The 19502-nt window shown below is 37.9% G+C and overlaps 1 protein-coding gene across 7 annotated transcripts in view; it reads right to left on the reverse strand.

Moving 5' to 3' along the window:
- Positions 1–19011, reverse strand: part of cntln (centlein, centrosomal protein) — a 129106-nt gene extending 110095 nt beyond the window's left edge. For 3 of the 7 annotated variants that reach the window (XR_006153693.1, XR_006153692.1, XM_042716309.1), the window contains exons 1-9: positions 18660–18958; positions 18214–18301; positions 16293–16381; positions 14729–14813; positions 8325–8459; positions 7569–7718; positions 4879–5012; positions 4628–4790; positions 4321–4485 (exon numbers count right to left, since the gene is read on the reverse strand). Coding sequence is in view for 5 of the 7 variants with exons in the window: in XM_042716309.1 (XP_042572243.1) it covers positions 4321–4485; positions 4628–4790; positions 4879–5012; positions 7569–7718; positions 8325–8459; positions 14729–14813; positions 16293–16381; positions 18214–18294 (1002 nt within the window). In the remaining 2 variants the exon portion in view is untranslated. Of the gene's footprint in view, positions 1–4320; positions 4486–4627; positions 4791–4878; positions 5013–7568; positions 7719–8324; positions 8460–14728; positions 14814–16292; positions 16382–18213; positions 18302–18659 lie in introns of all 7 variants that reach the window. The other 4 variants (XM_042716308.1, XM_042716307.1, XM_042716306.1 and 1 more) reach the window with 4 other exon arrangements.
- Between the last annotated feature and the right edge of the window lie 491 nt (positions 19012–19502).

Genomic DNA, 19502 nt, shown 5'->3' on the forward strand with positions numbered 1-19502 from the left:
CGCAGAGGCAGATGTTGAGAGGAGCGTCTGGGCTCTGGAATAGGGAGAAATGGGGAGAGAGACATTGAAATTTCATCACTTGGGAGGTTTCTCACAATATCAAAGTTTAATTAAATTCATAACATTCCACCTATTAAATAAATACTTCTATAGGTGATAAAGCTGATTAAGTGGCCCCTAAATGTCTTTGGCTGTCTATAAAAATCTGGCTAAACCCCCCCCAAAAAAAAGCAGCATTAAATTAATTCTGGGATTAGTCAATAAATTCACTTGAAACAGGTTAATAAAAATCTGCATTTCCAATCAATCCACACCACAAAATCAATTTGCCAGATGTAGATCCTAGAGGAGCAACAAACAATAACTCTGAGATGTGAGCAGCAATGCCGTTCTTACAGTTCTTTGACAGTATTCATAATAAAATCTTGTCACTCGGTATAATAGCTCAAGTGCATAGACAACTGAACAAAAGCTGCAATAAACCTTCTTGCCGCCACCGATCTGCCACATAGAGTGCTAAATGCATTGCTAATAGACTGTAAGATGCAACACTTCCTGTGTAATCCTTGGGAGGCCAATTTTAGATTTGGTTTTCAATGGCTTCTGACTAGAAAAGAGGAACCTACAAGGCCTGATTTAGATCAGAGAACGACACAGACAGCGTAGTGACAACCTGGGTCACGTCACCGCAGAGACAGACTGCCGGAAGAAACAGAAAGATAAAAGGAAATATAGATGTAGCAAAGCAAAAAAAAAAAAAAAAAAAAAAAGAAAAGAAAAAATCTGAGGGAAAACAGTGCAATTGGTAAGATCATTGGGATTTATTTCCAAAGAACAATGGAAAGCAGAAAAGCTCAGCCCAGTCAAAGCTGTTGTTGCCAGAATTTTACAGTGAAAAATACTGTAGCAACATTTTAGGTTTTATGGATTTAACTTAAATGTACATTTAAAAAACGTATTTCATTAACTGATATGATGTTAATATACCAACCTATTGAAATGCTGAAACTGAAGTCTGTTTAGTACCTTTGTAATACACTATAACCAACAAAAGCAGGTAGTGACGAGAAACCTCATCACAAGCAGCTTTTCCACAAGCTGAGAAGGAAAATACTAACATATATAGAAGGGTGCACAGTGTCATTCACACAAACAGTAAACACATCATATCACACATGAAACTAAAATAATGCAATCAACATTAATTAATTACATTAAAACATACAACCAAAAAAAAAAAAAACATTATGTTGTGTATGTAGTGTAATGCAATGTTTATGCGGTTTAAGGTTCAAAACACACATTATTTTCCACATACTGTATTATTGTTGCTCCTCTATGCCTCGCCTTTCTGAAACGCGTCGATTTTTACAAAGCTCATCGTTCTGAAAAGCGAGGTGTACGCTGATTGGCCAGCTATCCAGTGCATTGTGATTGGCCGAATACCTCAAGCGTGTGATGGAAATGTAACGCCACTTAACATACTGTGATGCCATCTCCCGGCATGACGAGACAAAACCAATAAAACCAATTACAAACGAGCTATTTGTTTCATCCAGTGGGGACATAATTACTGATTATAATGACTTATACTGTGTTTTTACACGTTGCGTTGCGGCTGCTGTGAGTCAGATGCACAAGACTGTCCTTGCAAAATTGGAACTGCCCCACTTTATATAACAGCCTTTGAGCACAGACCCATTGTAGGCTAGTCTGCAGGTTCGGGAAACACAGTCCTCCATAAAATGCGTCACACAGCATCAAACACTGCGGGCTAGAGTGAGGAAGGGCTGGTGGGCCAGAGTGTGGAATGGCCGGCGGACTTGAGAACGGAGCAGCCGGTGGGCTTGCGGCAACCACATGTGACGACCCCGGGCTGGACTCCGCTTTATCCACAGTGAAAGCCAATCCGGCGATCCACAGCGCAAAGTTGATGTATTTCCTCAGCAACCAGCACGTATCAGCTCTAGGCATGACAAAGCGAATATCGTCCTCTTTTGGAAGGCCAAACAAAGTAGTTTCGCTTTCACAACGAAACACACAGCATCTCCACAACATGGCGGCGGTGGCAACAATAATACTATAGCGAGAATAAAAGTTAAAAAAGGGGTAAAGATTTGAGCAGATTAAACAAAAACCACCGGGCGGATTTTTATCATTTTAGGGTGGTTGTGTACACACACTGCCAACACACATTTCAGTTCAAACAACTTGTAAAAGTGCATGTAGCATCATACGACCCCTTTGCCTCTTTATGATGAATCGCTTGTTGTATTGAGTGAATTGCTTGTTTGAGTGACTTTGGATAAAAGTGTCTGCTAAATGAATAAATGTAAACATAATGCAAATTAGGTAACATGCTTGCAAAGGTACTTGTAGAATGCCTGGACTGTCGAAATAAAGTGTAACTGAAATATTTCTTACTTAAAAAACTAAGAATATTTATATTATATTATATTATATTATATTATATTTTATTATATTATATTATATTATATTATAAAAAACATTTAGAAACAGAGCTGTGGACGGTCTTTGAAATAAATGTAATAAAATGTACAAAAATGAAAGCAAAATTTGGATTATTTATATGGGACAGGCCACATCCATCTTTCTAACCACAAGAGAACATGATTCCGGCCTGCACTGGCCCTTGAGCTCTTCTTTAGTCCCAACTAGCCACACAATGGGCTTCTTTTTTGTTGCTCTTGGAGTTTCCTTCCTCCATCACTCCTCCCTTATTCAAATGAAAGTCTGGTCTCGCTCAGCTCCCTCTGCTGATCAGCACTTTGATCATTCCTAACATTTAAAATTAAAATAAAGCTCTAACAACCAGTGCATTAGAATTTAACAGGTGTTCAGGAAGAAGCTGATACAGAATTTCAGATTACACTAGAATACACATCCCAGTCAGTGCAATTATAGCGGGGAAACAGAAAGCCCTCTTGACTGTGTTACACCTTGGGATAACTGATCAGATCACTTTGATGTCTGTAGGTAAAACTGTTAAGAAACAAAACAGCAAGGCAGCTGCTACATGTGTTCGGTAAACACAATTTCATATTCAAAGCAATACATTGGAACTCTGCATAAAGCATGCATGGATTATTGTGCATACCCAAAACCATGTGATGTGCCGACTGACTGTGATGCACACGTGTACAAACACACAGAACACATCTGGCTACACCTACAACATCTCAGATTTGAGACAGACCAACTGTGGAAGCCTTTTAACAGTTGTACTTACTAACTGAACTATTTGCTACTCCTCAAGCTACATTTTCAGCACAATCTCCATGACTGCTACAAAATGACATAATTTCCACATTAGGCCATTTTCTACGAAGAAGATAAAGCATGAATGGATACTTTCAACTTAAACAGATATGCTCATGAATCTCTTTCTTAGTTGCTTTGCAGCAAAATAAAAATAAAAATCTGAGCTGAGCAATGGATACAATGAAACACTAAATCTTAAAACGAGCAAAAGGGACAGTAAAGTGAATATTTCTGTTTCAAATAAATGCTGTTCTTCTGACCTTTATTTTTACTTTTTTTAAGAATCCTGAAAAAGTGTTTGTTTCTTTACAAAAGCAGCTTACTAAGCAGCATGACTGTTTTCAAAATTGATAACAATAAGAAATGTTGCACAAGCACTAAATCAACATATTAGGATTTCTGAAAGATCATGTTACAGTGAAGACTGAGGTAATGAATGCTAAAAATGTAGCTTTGCCATCACATAAATAAATTACTTTTAGAAAACATTTATTTTAAACTATAAAGTTTCTCAATATTACTATTTTTACTCTTACTATTTATTTTTTTTGTTGGTAAAATTAATGCAGGCTTGGTGACATAAAAGACTTCTTTAAAAAATAAATATAAAATAAATAAATAAGTAAATAAATAAAATAAAATAAAATAAAATAAAATAAAATAAAATAAAATAAAATAAAATAAAATAAAATAAAATAAAATAAAAACCTACAAAAATCTTACCCATGCCATATATACATGCAATAACTGATCTGCTGAGAGGAGCTCTGGCAGTGTTCGAGCAAGGTTAATGCCAAATGCTTTGGAGTCGTCAGACAGCATGAAGTCTTGCAAAAATGAACAAAAACTCCTGGTCATCTCTTCCCATTCATCTCTTACTGAAAGGAATTTCATTTATTATGGATGCGGTTATACTAAGAGGAGAAAAAGGAAATGAACAGTGTGTGGTTTTGCTGAAGTGCTCATTCAGCTTGCTTTGCATACAAAGGGCATTGAGCATGATGTAAATCTGTCATGGTGCTCCCCACACGGACTCACCTCACAGTGCCCCGCGGCGGCTGTGAAACTCTGCAGCTGTGCCTGGAGTTCTTGGATCTGCTGATCTCTCTGGCTGAGCTGCATGCTGAGGGCTACTTCCCGCTGGCGGAGCTGTTCCTGGCTGTGCCAAAGGGCTTGGTATGACACACTCAGCTCGCTGTGGAGCTGTCACAGCAGAAACAGACAGTGAAGGACAAGCTCGGTTAATGCAGTTAAGTCCTTGCTGGAACACAAGTTCACCCCCCAGGGGCACGTGTTCACTCGTGAGGACAGGCGCTAAGTTCACACAACAGATGCGCTCCTGTACCTTTTGGTAGGAGACAGTGTCTGCCGTGTGGGCCTCCTCTTGGCTGCGCAGGACTCTTTGGGTGTCCAGGTTAAGCCCCTCAAGCTGCTGAATGAGCTGGGCCTGTTCTCCTGCATGTTCCACACTCTGCCTGTACAGACATTGCAAGTCCTGGAGCTCGTGTCTGGACACGAACATGCACACACATCACAGTCAACTCATATGGTCAGGGTTAATCAAAGCTCAGCCAGATCTATGTAAGTGCTGCTTACTTGATTTGACAGAGCTGTTGTTCTTTATCAGCTCCTTCTCGTTCTACAGAGGAAAGCTGAAGGGACAAAGCAGTTGAGCGACTCTGAGCCTCTAGCACGTCCTGTCTGCTTCTGAATAGTTCCTCTTCCAAATTCTGCAAGAGAAATTTATTGTTAATTGACACCTGGTTCATTGGCATGAAATACTTTTTTTTTTGCTGTAGATCTATTAATTTATTCAAAAATACAATTCATACATACTGTACTGTGCAGGCAGTTACTGTATCTTTCTGTGATAAACATGTTTTTAACTTCTAAAATAAAATTCATTTTGAAGAACAAAGGGCATAATCATTCATTATTGTGTCTTAATAATAATAATAATAATAATAATAATAATAATCACAAAGCTCCTTCACTGCTTATTTAAAAGCTTTTTGTCCAATGAATCAAAATCATGTGGTGTGCTATATTTAAATATATATAAATTATATATAAATCATGTGAATCATATACATTTTTCTGTTATATTTCTATATGCTATAGGTAAGCAAAGTTCTCAAATATCACCACAATTGCAAATGTGAATTTATTCAACAGTTCAGTAAATATATGAGTTATGTGGTATATGGTAATGTGAGTTACACTTTAGACAGATAATTCTCAATACTGTCAGTTTTTACTCATTTTGGCAAAGAAAATAGTTCCAAACAAAGCCACAGTGGAACTATTGTGCATCTCTGACCAACACACAATGCTGTTTCACTTCTGAATGAATAAGCATTTTTGAACCTATTAACGATTCCACGATCCATTCATAAATACAGTCATTTGCTTTGTTTCTTGAATAAATCAACTATTTAGCCAAATCTATTGAATAAATGACTCAATCATTAAGACTCATTAGTTTTAGTTTCATATCTTAATGCAAAATTTTATGTTTTAAAATTATCTCATATTTAAAAATATTAAAAATATTCTTTTTTTAAAACATTAATCCCATAGCGTTATCTATGCAGTTGTAATTGCAGTGTTAATACATTGAAATGCTGCTTTAGATTCGGCATCTGTGCCACTTCTACAGTGCAAAAATTGATTTTGTTGATACTTATTTAATTTGATTGGTAACATCCCATAGTATCTTGTTATTCTAATTGCATTAATTGATTAAATGTAAGAATTCAACAATGATGACGCATACATCTAATAAGGTTTGAAATTGCTCTTATATAAAAGTAAAATGCCCCTGGAAATCAATTTAAGGAGGTAAATACTGCCTCATAATAAAATAGTTTATTTCTGTCACTGCTGTGAGCTAACCAATGCACCTCATAATTATGACAATTATGAACAGCTTTGGGAGTCAGCTGTCCACGACAGGCCTAAATCCAGGTACCAGCACAAAAACACAGTCACCAAAATATGTTCTAATTATCATTATCAACAATCTATTTTGTCAATATCACACCCCGTAGGAATGGAATGGGGGTACAAGATAACAGAGCAACATTTCATTTTTTAAAAAATAAATAATTCAAGATATTTTTTAACAAACAAATAAATACAAAAAGAAAGGTGCAAGGGGAGAATGTGATACCTTTACTTTATGGTCACTTTTAAATGTTATGTATAAAATAAAAAAAATAAAAAAAGATTTTTGCCATAAAAGAAAAAAAAAAAATCAATAATTTTGACCTATACAATGTATTATTGACTATTGCTACAAATATGCATGTGCTACTTATGACTGGTTTTGTACTCCAGGGTCACATACATACAAAAGAAACATAAATCCAACATGGATACAAAGACTGAAAAAAATAATAAAAAATGAAAACATACATAATTAGGTTTTTTTTTTTTTTCATTTTTTTTTTTTTTTATTTGTTCTTTATTTGTAGTTTTTTATCATGGACACTCTCGTTTGGCAACAAACCACCTCAGAGAACTTGACCACAGTAAAAAGGAACAAAGAAAGACAACGTAAGGAAAGTAAAAGATGAGCAACAAAAGCGGGAAGCCTATCAGCAGTATATCACAGGAGCTGATGGAGATAATGAGAAGCAAACAGATGCTGAGCATCAAAAGCTCAGGCCAGGGAGAGCACGGGCCAGCCCTCATTAAAAACTAGCCAGTGCTGACAGGGGCACTGAGAGAGACAGAGAGCACAGGAGGAAAGGGGACACAGTCCGAGCACCACTACAGTCTAATTTAATTGGACTAGTTAGAGTTTAAGGTCCACACAGACCTGCCTCTGCCCTTCCCCATGGAGAGTAATGAACACAAATCTGTATGTAAAGCAGGTAATCACACAGGTGCTTGAGTGACACTCAACCCAAGAGGACACAAGGCCTATTAAACATACACAAATGCTGAACGAGGCCCTATGGAACATGCTAACAACAGCTCCTGCTCCGTCTGTAGTAGGTCATTATAGCCCAAGTCGCTAAGCACCGCGACAGCAGGTAGGACTGATTCGGGGCCACATGTAAAACAGCTCTGGTCATGTTGCACGGGGTACATTCCCGCTGTTGAGTGGGGAAAAGAAAAATTGGGCCGACCATGTTAACCCACCAAGTCATTATTTCGCCCCCCCCCTGAACACATCTATCAATATTTAACATTTGCGCATTGTGAGACAAGTTCATTTACATGAACCCGCTTAGAAAGCGGCAAAAAAAGAGAACAGGGTGCGAAGCGGGGGACCTTACCTTGACTCTGGAACTGCTGACGGCCTCTTGGTCCCGCAATCTCTCCAGCTCTGCCTGAGAGGCTGAGTGCTGAGCATCTAATTGTTGCCTGGCTTCCTGTAGGGCACGCCTGCCCTCCTCCTCGCACTCCTGCGCCTGCCTCCTCGCTTCCTGCCGGGGAAAAGAGAGCAAGAGACGGTCGCAGCATTGGGATGAAAGGGTGGCAGAGCAGGCAGGGCCAGAGAGGGAAGTTTGGAGCACACCTGCATTGGCAGGGCAAGCTGAAGCCCACGCAGGTAGCCTGGCGCAGGGACCATCTTTTGCTCTAATGACAACTCTAATGAGAATAGCTCCACTACAGGCCCATTAGTCCTGCCAGCCTGCCTTTGATGCTGATCTCTCGCTCTTTTCTTTTTTGCCCACACTATCCTTCCCTCCCTTTGCTAAGAGAGACCCTGAAAAGACACATCCTCCCCAGATCTTCACTTTATCAATTAATCATGCCAGTCCCATCAGAAGGTAATTAAGAAGAAGCCACATCACATACACACTCTTTCCTCTGCTCGGCCATCATTAAGTATTTATTGAGAAAGTTAGCTGCTTTACCGAGCTATGCTGTCACTACCACCCCCGCCCCTGCCCTCGACCCGGGATTTTGAGGCCTTAGGCAATTGCCTCCAGGGGCTTGTCAGTTTTTTTTCCCCCTCCCTCTCTTCCTGGTGTCACAGACACAGAGGCAGCACTTTAAAAGTAGTGCCAGTGGAAATTTGTCCAAACCTTAAGTTGTCGACTCTTATTCCCCAGTCTGTGCTGCAGAGCTGCCAGTTCTTTCTTCATTAGACCGCACTCCTCCTCACTGACACACAACTGCTGGACTCGGTTGTTTATCTCCTGCTCTTGTGCCGTCACTTTCTGTTTAAAGAGCCACACGAGTGATCGTGAGAGACAGCCGTTAGTCACAAGCAATCTGGGTATGAGTGTTTACAGGACTAAGAGTTAGGTTTCATTAATAGTTTCTGTAATGGCGTCAGCTGTTGCGTGATACAGAGATGGGGAAACCATGTCACGGGCATTTCGTCCTGTATTGCTAAATGTGGGACACAGGAATTAGCGGTGCTGTACTATGATGTTTCAACAGAACATGATAAATCTAAAAGAATGATTCAGTTGTTACATGCTACACTGTTTAAGTAAACAGTTTCTGAAGAAATAATATTGAAAAGCCAAAATCATTGCGGTTTAATTAGCACTTATCCAATGAGATCTATTCCGTATGATCGGATTGTGAGATAGCATGTAAAAGTGTGGATAAGCTACTATAGGTAAACGCGTCGGCAGTGTGGACGCAATTCACTGTGTCCAAAAATGATGACAGAGCAGCAATATGAAAAATTTGTGTGGCTGAAATATTGAGAGGTGGCTTGTTGCCAAAAAAAAGTTTACTACCGGAGAACATAATGCCCATAATTACCCAAATTTAATTATAAAACTTTATTTTCAGTTACAGCATTTTTGAGTAAATGAAAACCTGGTACAAACTTCACATCAGGGGATGAATTAGTATCACAAAATAGGTGTAGTGCCCATGTGTTGAACATGTATACACAAGTTCACTGACAAAACTCAGAACTAGAACTAGAACACTTGACAATGCATGAAACGCAAAGGCAGGCTAAAAAAAATGAAATGTATTCCACACTTAAAGGGAAAGTTTGCCCAAAATAAAAATTCTGCCATTCCAAACCTGTAAGAACTTTATTGATCTTCGAAACACAAAGAAAGATATTTTGAGAGATTTTTGATTGAAACTGCATTACACCAAAATTCTGAAGTTTCTGTTTATCATATAAAGTGAATGTGTCTCTTCAGAAGACTTGGATTAAACTGCTTGATTCATATGGAGTACGTTTACAATGAACTTATCAACACATCAAGGTTTTGTTGGAATGAACCTTTGATGGTGGGACAGCAATTGCTCAGGTTTCAGTAAAAACATTATGCGTTTTATTCTGAAGATGAACAAATTTCTTATGGGATGACATGGAATAACATAAGAGTATATAACTGATGACAGAATTTAAATTTTTGGGTGTATTACCCCCTTGTTCTGTGTTCAGTGCAAATACTCAATATCGTTCACAGTTATCTGTCTACCATCTCTGTTATTCTGATAATGCGTTCCTATGGCTAACACACAAATCAACCGGGTTGCGTCGACTGGACGCTGATATCTCAAAAAATAACCCTGAGCTGTGGGAGGCAATTAATTGCCATGTTTGGGGAAATCACTTGAATCTTTCTAGATAGAGAACTTATGTCCCGTCTGTGCACCATGCATATGCAGGTTTTAATAGAGATTTATAGCACAAGTGTAGCTCAATTCAAAATGTTGATAATGAGGTAGACAAGCACTGTTTTAACCCTAGTACTTCTCAATTGGTAGGAAAAGAGGTTTAAAGAAGTTAAGAGGTCTAGGACAGAGAGATTAGCATTAGAAATCCCCAGCGCAGTTCAAAAATGAAAGCTAATTATGTTACAAAAATGGAAGAAGAGGGGTAATGGAAGGGGGTGGGGTGAGAGGAAAGCTGGTCAAAGTTAGTGTGGAAATGCAGAGATGAGATGAGGATTCAGCAGACCATCACACAGCCAAGGAAGGAAAAAGCAATTAATCACATTTGGATTCGTTTGGCGCAAAATTTGGATGTGACGAATGCCAGTGGTTTTGAGTGGTACCCAGAATTCTGATTATTAATGAGTTTCTCAAACAGGGCACGATGGTCATATTCCAACAGGCCAGTGCAACTTAAACCTGACAGAAGAAAATACTTGTTCAAAACTGTAACTTAATTTTTAATCTATTAAATATATTGCATACTAAAGCATCAACTTCAAATTGTGCACAGTTGGCTCTGAATCTGAAACAAAGGCCATTTGTGTGCAAAAATACACTATATTGAGGAACTGCTGACCAGACATATCAATACACAGCATCAGTATTCAGTTGCTCTGGATATGTCAACATGTCTGCCATCTTAGAACAATCATTTCATACAAACATTCAAACATTTCATATTTAATACTTATATAATGCTAATATACTGCAGGTCATTTAACCTAGTTTATATACAATCCACAGTCTATCATAAATAGTTCATTATACTGTATTTTTATATGCTACTATCAGATTAACAATTTATATGTGTGATGCATCAATAAGTATGTGCCCGACCAAGAACGCCATGGTCCTTTTTCCTAGCCATAACATGACTGAATGTGATTAACAGTTCTAGGTGTGTAATGTGATTGGTGGTGTGCCATATATTTTGTGCTTTAGTGTATATTTGTGTATAGTAGCACTGGAATGATTCAATGTTTGCATCACTCTGCTTATATTTTTTGTAGCATTCCCAACTTGAGTATGTGAGCAGCATAAGTAGAGTTATTTTTAACTCTGTATTAACTTTAGCTCACAAGTTTTTTTCAGAAGTCACAGTGTTTTCTATTGCTTCAGGATAATTCAGATCGGGGTTTCTCTCCCCCAAGTGAGTGGAGAGAGGGAATTTTCTTTGTTACTCAAGTCCACTCACATACTCTGTTCCAGTCGGTTTGTTGCTTGGCAACATTTAAAGATCGATGCTATAGCTGAAACATAAGACAAAATTAATATTTTGTTTACAGAATTGTTGTATAAAAGCAATATCACACTTGCAGTTTAACTGTTGTACTAAACCATGCTGATCAACACTCTTGCTATTATATTGCTATAAGTAAATCATAATCACAATGTTACAAACAATCAATGTTTTTCTAGGAAACCTGTTACCTAAATCTGTGCAGCCAGCCTGAAATGAAAATATTTGTAAAATATAATAGCATTAATGTTTGTGCCATTTATTATTATTATTATTATTATTATTATTATTATTAAATGCTTTGGTTTATCCCTAGAGCCTAGAGGATCTAAGGTCCATCCACCACAGTCTCAAACATACTATGGGAAACTATTAAAGTTTTTATACAAATTTACTATATATAAAATAATATGTTTAATTGTTTTCAATTGTTGGGTTCATTTATGGTTTACAACCTTATTTCATTAAAATTTTCAAGCAATCAGACTGTTGTTCCAGATTATTGATGAAGAGCACTTTACCAATACTCTGTCCTACTGAATCTAATATCGTCAACAATATGCAGAACCATCTGACATTTATGACAAACCAAATCCTGTGAAAATCGGTAAGAAGGGACTGTTACAGCCTGTTGCAAAGCACACCTGTCATCTGTCTGACATTCACTTCCTTGCAATTACAAGCAGATCTTGACCTTTCCAATATGGCAGACATGCAGACGTATAACTGTAATTAGGAATAGTTGCTAATATGCCATCTAGGTGTTTATATCTATGGTGCTGACACTAAACATAATTGCTGCTATGAAAATAAACACACTGACCCTTCATTAGTAATGCTGTCATGATGTCAAAGCCGTGGCATGGTGTTTAGTGAGTTCCAGCTTGGTCCGCTATGGCAGAGGTCCCCAACCACTGAGTTGCAACCCAGTACCAGGCAGTGAAAGAGCTGCTAGCAGGCCGCAAGAACGCAAAATGACTCTAGGTTATATGCAATACCACTGTATTATTTATTGTGTGTTTCCCCTTTAAGAGCCAATATCCAAATTTATGGGCGCGAGTTCAGAAAAAAATTGACTATTCATCTCTAAAATACAGTTTGTCTCTTCTGGCAATTCACATGCTCCAAATCCCATACATATAATTTGTGGAGAAAAATTAGAGTCAACAATGCTCTCAAAACTGCTACGGCATCTTGGAACTAAACACCCAGCATTGAGATACAAACCGTTGGATTATTTTGAACAGAAAAAAAAATGTTAACAAATGGAGCAACAGCATCTGTTAAAAGTAACCACATCTATAAGTGTAGCTGCACTGAGAGCACCATAGTTGTTGGCTGACCATATCACTAAAGCGAAGAAGCCCTTCACCAACGAGGAAGAACTGATTTTGCCAGCAGCAATAGACATTTTCCGTGAAATGTTTGGTGAAGAAGGTAGGCCAGATTCCACTTTCAGCTAACAAACTGATGATATCGCAGAGGACATTGAAGAGCAAATGTTAGAAAGGGTTAATGCTTTGCCAGGTTATGTACTGCAGGCTGATGAATTGACCTATGTTGACAACAATGCAATATTATTGGTTTATGTACAATATATAATTTATTTTGTATATAATTAATTTGTCATTGCATGGGAGAATGACAACTGTTTTAAAATTGGCAGACAAAGTGTCTGCATTCAAAGCCAAATTGAAACTGTGGGGACAGTGAGTGCCAAAGGGCACATTCGGCATGTTTCCAATATTGTCAACATTGTCCCCTTTGGGGAAAGAAAGAACCCGGGCCTTCTCTCTCCCAGCTGATTTGTGATCACATAGCTTTGCAGTCTGCTGAGTCTGAGCGCTACTTCCCAAATGCAAGTGATCTAAGAACTGATAAGGAATGGGTCTGTAACCCATTTGCAAACGTGCCCCGCAAATCATCCATGCCACTGTGTAAAGAGCATCTGTTCATTGAGGTCGCAAATGATTAAAGGGGTCATATGATGCTTTTTTAAAGATCATTATTTTGTGTATTTGGTGTAACAGAATATGTTGACAAGCTTTAATGTTTAAAAAACACATTATTTTTCAAATACTGTACATTACTGTAGGTTCTCTATGCCCCGCCACCCTCTCAAATGCGTCGTTTATTACCAAGTCCCTCCTTCTGACAAGCGCAGTCTGCTCTGATTGGCCAACTGACCCAGTGCATTGTGATTGGCCAAACACCGCAAGCGCTCGTCAGAAATGTAACGCCCCTTTACATTATCGTGAGCTTCATCTTTCGAAATAAATGTAAAGACAGTTAATAATGTCCTTAGTTTTACCATCAGTTCAAGCCCAAAAGGGGAACAGAGTCACGTGACAGACACAGTGATGAAGCTCCTATCCTATGTGTTTGCAGTACACAAGCCACAGACAGTTAAGACAGCTTACTCTTTGATGTGACCTTGTCTCTCTCACACACAGGTGCGCGCACACACACACACGACATGCAAAACTCTGCATTTGAACAGTCAATAGCAAATGCTTAAACTAATAACAAAACATACTTATAGTATGTCACTAACTGCGGTTACTGAAACCACACCTTCTTTCTTTGCGTGAACATTTGGGCAGCATTACGCAAATATTTCCACATCGTGACATAGACATGTTGGGGCGTGTTTGAATGAGCCATTTTATGGGGGTGATGCAGAGTCTTAACTTTGATAAAGAATATCTCTTTGTTTTTGAGACTTTAGTCTTTGCAACTTCAGGGATCTATGCACAATCAGCTTGTAACACTCCAAATAGAAAGGAAAACTTGAAATCACAAATCATATGACCCCTTTAAAACAAAAACAGAATATTCAGAGATAGCTGTGAAGGCTCTGAAGTGTTTACTTCCTTTTTTTTTTTGGACTTCATACCTTTGCGAAGAGAGTATTTCTGTGCTCACAGCCACTGAAACAAAGTTACGGAGCAGACTGGCCATCTCGAACAAGCTTTGAGTCTCACAGTCACCCATCCCTCTTCGCTGGGATCGTTTTATTGCAGGGAAACAAGCCCAGTGCTCCCATTGATTATTATGGCGAGTTTTAATGTTTTTTATTAGTTTATTGTTGCATGCAGTTGAAATAGAGACGTGATTTGAGGATTTCGAGTAAATTTAATTTTTGTTCCAATCCTCCCAAAACCCCCCAACTCCTTGCAGTGAGAATACTGTCAAAACAAAAACTGGTCTATGCTATAAAAAAAAGGTTGGAGACTCCTGTGCTATGGGTTATCAAGCCATGGCTAATCTTATTTACACAAATGAAGAGTATGCGTGATGCGTGGACATATTTGACGGACTCGCTGCTGGTGAGTTCCTAATGAAGCCGACTGACAGATGTTTCATTAAGGGGCATGATTAAAGGTGAATTAACAACACGGCTTCATCACTAGCTGTCATCCAAGCAGATCTATCAAGCAGTCAGAGATGCTCATTAAAAAAGGAGAGACGAAGGTTTCTGAGACCACAGGCATGTCTGTACACCTGTGGCTGGGGTGTAGTTTAAGTTGTGTAAAGCTCTCACAGTACCTGCTCCAGCTCTTGGATTCTGTAGTCTTTTGCTTGAAGGATCTCCAGAACTTTCCTGTCCTTGTTCTCAGCTTTCTGCTTTTCTCTAGTACAGCACAGATTGAACAAAAGAGCAAAATTAAAGGCACAGGCTGTCACAGTAACAGAATACAGAATACAGAAGAGGGCGAACCGATCCACTGGCCTCAGTGAATGCTGCAGCCATTCACATTTGAAAATCTATTTGGGATGATGCAACGGTGATGCTCGGTTAGGAGATAAAACACTGAAGGATAGACTAGATGCTGTGGGAGAAGAAACAGGCAAAATTGCCTTTCAACCACTCAGCGCATTCTCTGAGCTTATACCGCAGAGGGTCAACAGGGAATGATGGGATATAACTCCAGTCTCCAGGTATCAGTAATTATCAGGATATCAAAACAGGAACACCACTCACTGGGGAAACACAAACACTGCTTTCCTTTCAGGATCTAACCCTCTTTAGTAGGTGTTTGGGGGAAAAGACAAAAGAATCACAATTGGGGCGAGTTTGTTTGAACAGCCGCCACTCACCTGGGATCCTCCTTTCCCTGGTTCACTTGTTCAATCTCTTCCACCCTTTCTCATTCTATTTCTCCCTGAGGACATCTGACATGATAGGCCTCTCCTCAGAGAACACCACTGCCTTGAAGCTTGGTGATGTTAACCATATCCCAAGCCAAGTGTTTGCTCGCTACCAGACCAGCCAGAATTCCCAGTAGTCTTTTTGCTTCACAGAGTCAGCACAATTATCATGTCAATATCCCATGTGGCACAATGCTGATATATGCACACGCCCTCAGGTGCATGTTGCCAGTTCTTTGAGGAGCAGCTCGGTTTGTTGCCTCTGCCTGAGGAAGAAGCTCGTGAGGGATATGGGAGAGCGTAGCTTGGCTGGTGCTCTTTTATTTATCATCGCTTCTAGAGTCAAGGAACACATTTGCTTAAGCTTTTGGTCACAAAAAAATGCTCCATATCTCTGACCTTTCATCAGGGGGTGGAAATAATTATTTAATATGCACCTGAATAAACACACAGCCATTGCCAAGCCATGCCAGTGGCCTCAATTTTCTCCCAAGTGCTAAACATTGCTTTATCTACACCTCTTATCATCATAATAATAACTTTTAAAAGGCATGACAATGGCAATCATTCGGCATTATAAATTTGATCTCTTTTTTTTCCCCCACATGTTCCCATGCCACTTTTGTAGCTCCCCACACCCTCTTTGAGGGTCATAAGTCATGTTAAATCTAGTATATATCCCTCAAAGAGGAGTTTTTTCAGTGTCTAGACGAGAAGAGAGGGAGGGAGTCTGTGTGGAGGATAAGAGGGTTTAGATCATCATCTGCTCTCGGGTTCTCTCATAGCTACATTCAACGGCGCAGCCACCCAACACACACCCCTGCAGAACCGTGCTCGCAAATCAGGGATTTCATGTGGCAGAAAAAGCATTTATTTCAAGTCTGAAATATAAAAGCATAATGATTCAATAGAAGAAAGGGACTGAGAAAATAGGTGCAGGTGACTTTACAATGTAACTCACCTTTCCATTACAAGACTCACTGCCTGGGTGAGGTCTGGACTGGCCACTTGAAGTCGCTTCCAAAGCGACCACACAAACTCCTTGTCTGTCTATTAGAACCAAATACAAAAACCATATATTAATGTATAAGGACAGACAGACAGACAGACAGATAGACAGATAGATAGATAGATAGATAGATAGATAGATAGATAGATAGATAGATAGATAGATAGATAGATAGATAGATAGATAGATAGATAGACAGATAGATAGATAGATAGATAGATAGATAGATTCATATCACAGTAAATTATATCACAGGATGCACTGAAACTGAAGATCAAACAAATGCATGAAACATTATTGTTCTAACAAATGAAAAAAAAAGGAAATTAAATCAGAGTAATCCTATTCATAATGTCACACAGAAACAGAGGAAAGCGCAAAAAAATTAAAAATAAAACAAGGGTAAATCTGAACTTACTAGTTGCCTAAAGAAGAGATTGGCGGCAGAGAGCCATGCAAGACACACTTACAATTCAAAGTGTCTTTGGGAGAAAAAAAATGGCTTTCAAAGATTTTTAAGCTACATTACATTTAATGAGAGACATCATTTTCTGACATTAATAAAAAAAACAGAATTACACCAGATCAACTTAATATAAAATTATCTGTTAAATTATGTCCACATCATTATAAGATTAAAGTCATAAATCCCTGTAGAATCTGCTGGTGTCCAATTAGTACATGAATTTTAAACCCATTTCAAAAGTGTCTAATTAATTATTTACTAAATGGTGCAGGCAGACCTTGATAGACCATAGGCTAAACATACAAAGTAGCGTGTGCGAAAAAGAGACTGTGCAAATGAATTGAAATAGAGATCTTACAATTCCTAGCCTTCATTGTGTTTAATGACAAATTAAGAAAAGTCCTCCATCAAATAGGTGGTCTCTTCACAAGCACTTAAGCTCACTACATCAGAAGATTGAGCAACTCCTGCGCATTACAGGGATTTTCTCATGGAATGGAAGGTGTTTGATATGTTGAAAGGCAGTCGTATTGATGAATTATTTATCTATACAGCAGACCATGAATGCCCACTGGATGAGTGCACTCATTGAATGTTGCTATTTATACAAATATTAATAAAGTAAAACTGCCTCCCTGAAAATTCTAAGGTCCACTAGAAACATTTTGCAGTTAATGGCAGTTGATGGATGAGCACAGAGCCTTTAACATAAATTATATGTGATTCTTTATACATACACGCTTGTCATTAGAAGTGAAATGGAGAAAAATCAATTGTGAACTGCAGGCAACCAAAAAAAAAAAAAAAAAAAACCTAGACAGAGTCAGTCGACATCCACTGATGATGTAGTCCTACTGTAGGTCAGAGTAAGTCTTTTATTGCTGTATAGTATGTAAAGACAACCCACTGAGTAAATGTTGATCTACTCAATAAGTAGTTATTAAGGTTCAATGTTAAGGATGTCTGTAAGTAAACTATATGCTCAAAAATTATAATATATTAGTAATATGTGTCAGTCTATTTATAATGATAGCTTGAGTTTGAGACACTATTGACAATGCAGGTATTTGTTTTTAGGCACCACCTGGTGGGGCTTTAACAATATGCAGGATCTATAAGTCACATGAGTTTAGTATTCAGTACAGTGAGTCCATATGTTGAAAGCAAGGTTGTTTTAGAATCACTGCGCAAAAAGGAAAATAATAATAATAATAATAAATAAATAAATAAACTGCAAGGGAAAAAAAATTATATTATCTTAGAATATTGGTATATTGTTGCAGTAGTGGGAAAATGGTTTAAAACCACTGTCACTATAGCCTGAGACAGAGAAGAATAGACAAAGGAAATAGTAATTTGACAATAAATAAATAAATAATAATAATAATAATAAATAGTTTAATATACCTGGCACTGAGCGAGTTCCTCAGACAAACTCCTCACCTCTTCCTCGAGGAGTAAAACACGTTCATTGTCTTTCGAGTCCATTGAGATCCTAACAGAACAGTTCATTTATATCATTGTCTAGTCCAAAAGGAATTAGACGGACAGACAGAAAGATAACACGATGAACAAGTAGATGGAGTTGAATCAGATCAAGTGAATCTGAGTCTATGAATTAATCAAACACTCTCTATGCATTAAATTTCAATAAACATACACTCAATACAACAATCCGATATAAAATACACGAAAACGCATTAAAATCGTATGACCAACTGCAACAATAAAGGATTGATAGGTGCCTAATAAGATAATAACAAAACTGCGCACTAATACAAGTGTTTTAATAAACTAAGAACAGCTACTAGTTTAAATAAAGTGCGCTATGTGTGTGAGAGAGAGTGTCTGACCTGCACCGCGTCCTTGGATACCGATGAACTTACGGTTTATGCAAAGTGAAGATCTGCAATATTATTAAATCACCATTCTGATCGCACCTGACAGCATATTTTCATCGGAGGGTTAAAACGGGAAAACAGACAACAGAGCTCATTAAAGTGGAAATATAAGCAAACGCCTTGACTGTTTCAAATGATCGCGCCAGTTCCGTGTTTTGACACAGAGCCGTTTACCACACTTCACGACAGCCCGAAACACTTTACGACTCGTTGGTCTCTACTGACATTCTTCATATGTTTTCCATGCTATCCGTATAATACACTATTAACTATTATGTGAAATTGTTTAAATTCACAGGCAAGTCCAATAAATATTATTTTAAAATAAGCCTTTAAATAACCTTCCTTAGAAAGTATAAATGCCTTAAAATAGCCTAGTTACCACAGTAACCATAATTTACAGACAGAAGTTTCTTTTTCTTTCTTTCTTTCTTTCTTTCTTTCTTTCTTTCTTTCTTTCTTTCTTTCTTTCTTTCTTTCTTTCTTTCTTTCTTTCTTTCTTTCTTTCTTTCTTTCTTATAGGCTATTTATACAAGAAATATAATAACCACATTTATATTTATTATATAAATATAAGTCAAGTCAAGTAATTTACCAGTCAAATATAATAACCACATTTTGCAAAACCTATGATTAATATAGTAACTTTCTTTGAGATAAGACACCCCAGGTGAATATAAGGTTAAAACAAACATAAATAAATAGGCTAACAAAAAATAACAAAATATTATTTATTTTATTTTATTTTATTTTATTTTATTAAAAGTTTTCTGGAATGTTTAAATAGTAACATTT

This window comes from Cyprinus carpio, chromosome B1 (genome assembly GCF_018340385.1).
Source record: "Cyprinus carpio isolate SPL01 chromosome B1, ASM1834038v1, whole genome shotgun sequence".
NCBI lineage: Eukaryota > Metazoa > Chordata > Actinopteri > Cypriniformes > Cyprinidae > Cyprinus > Cyprinus carpio.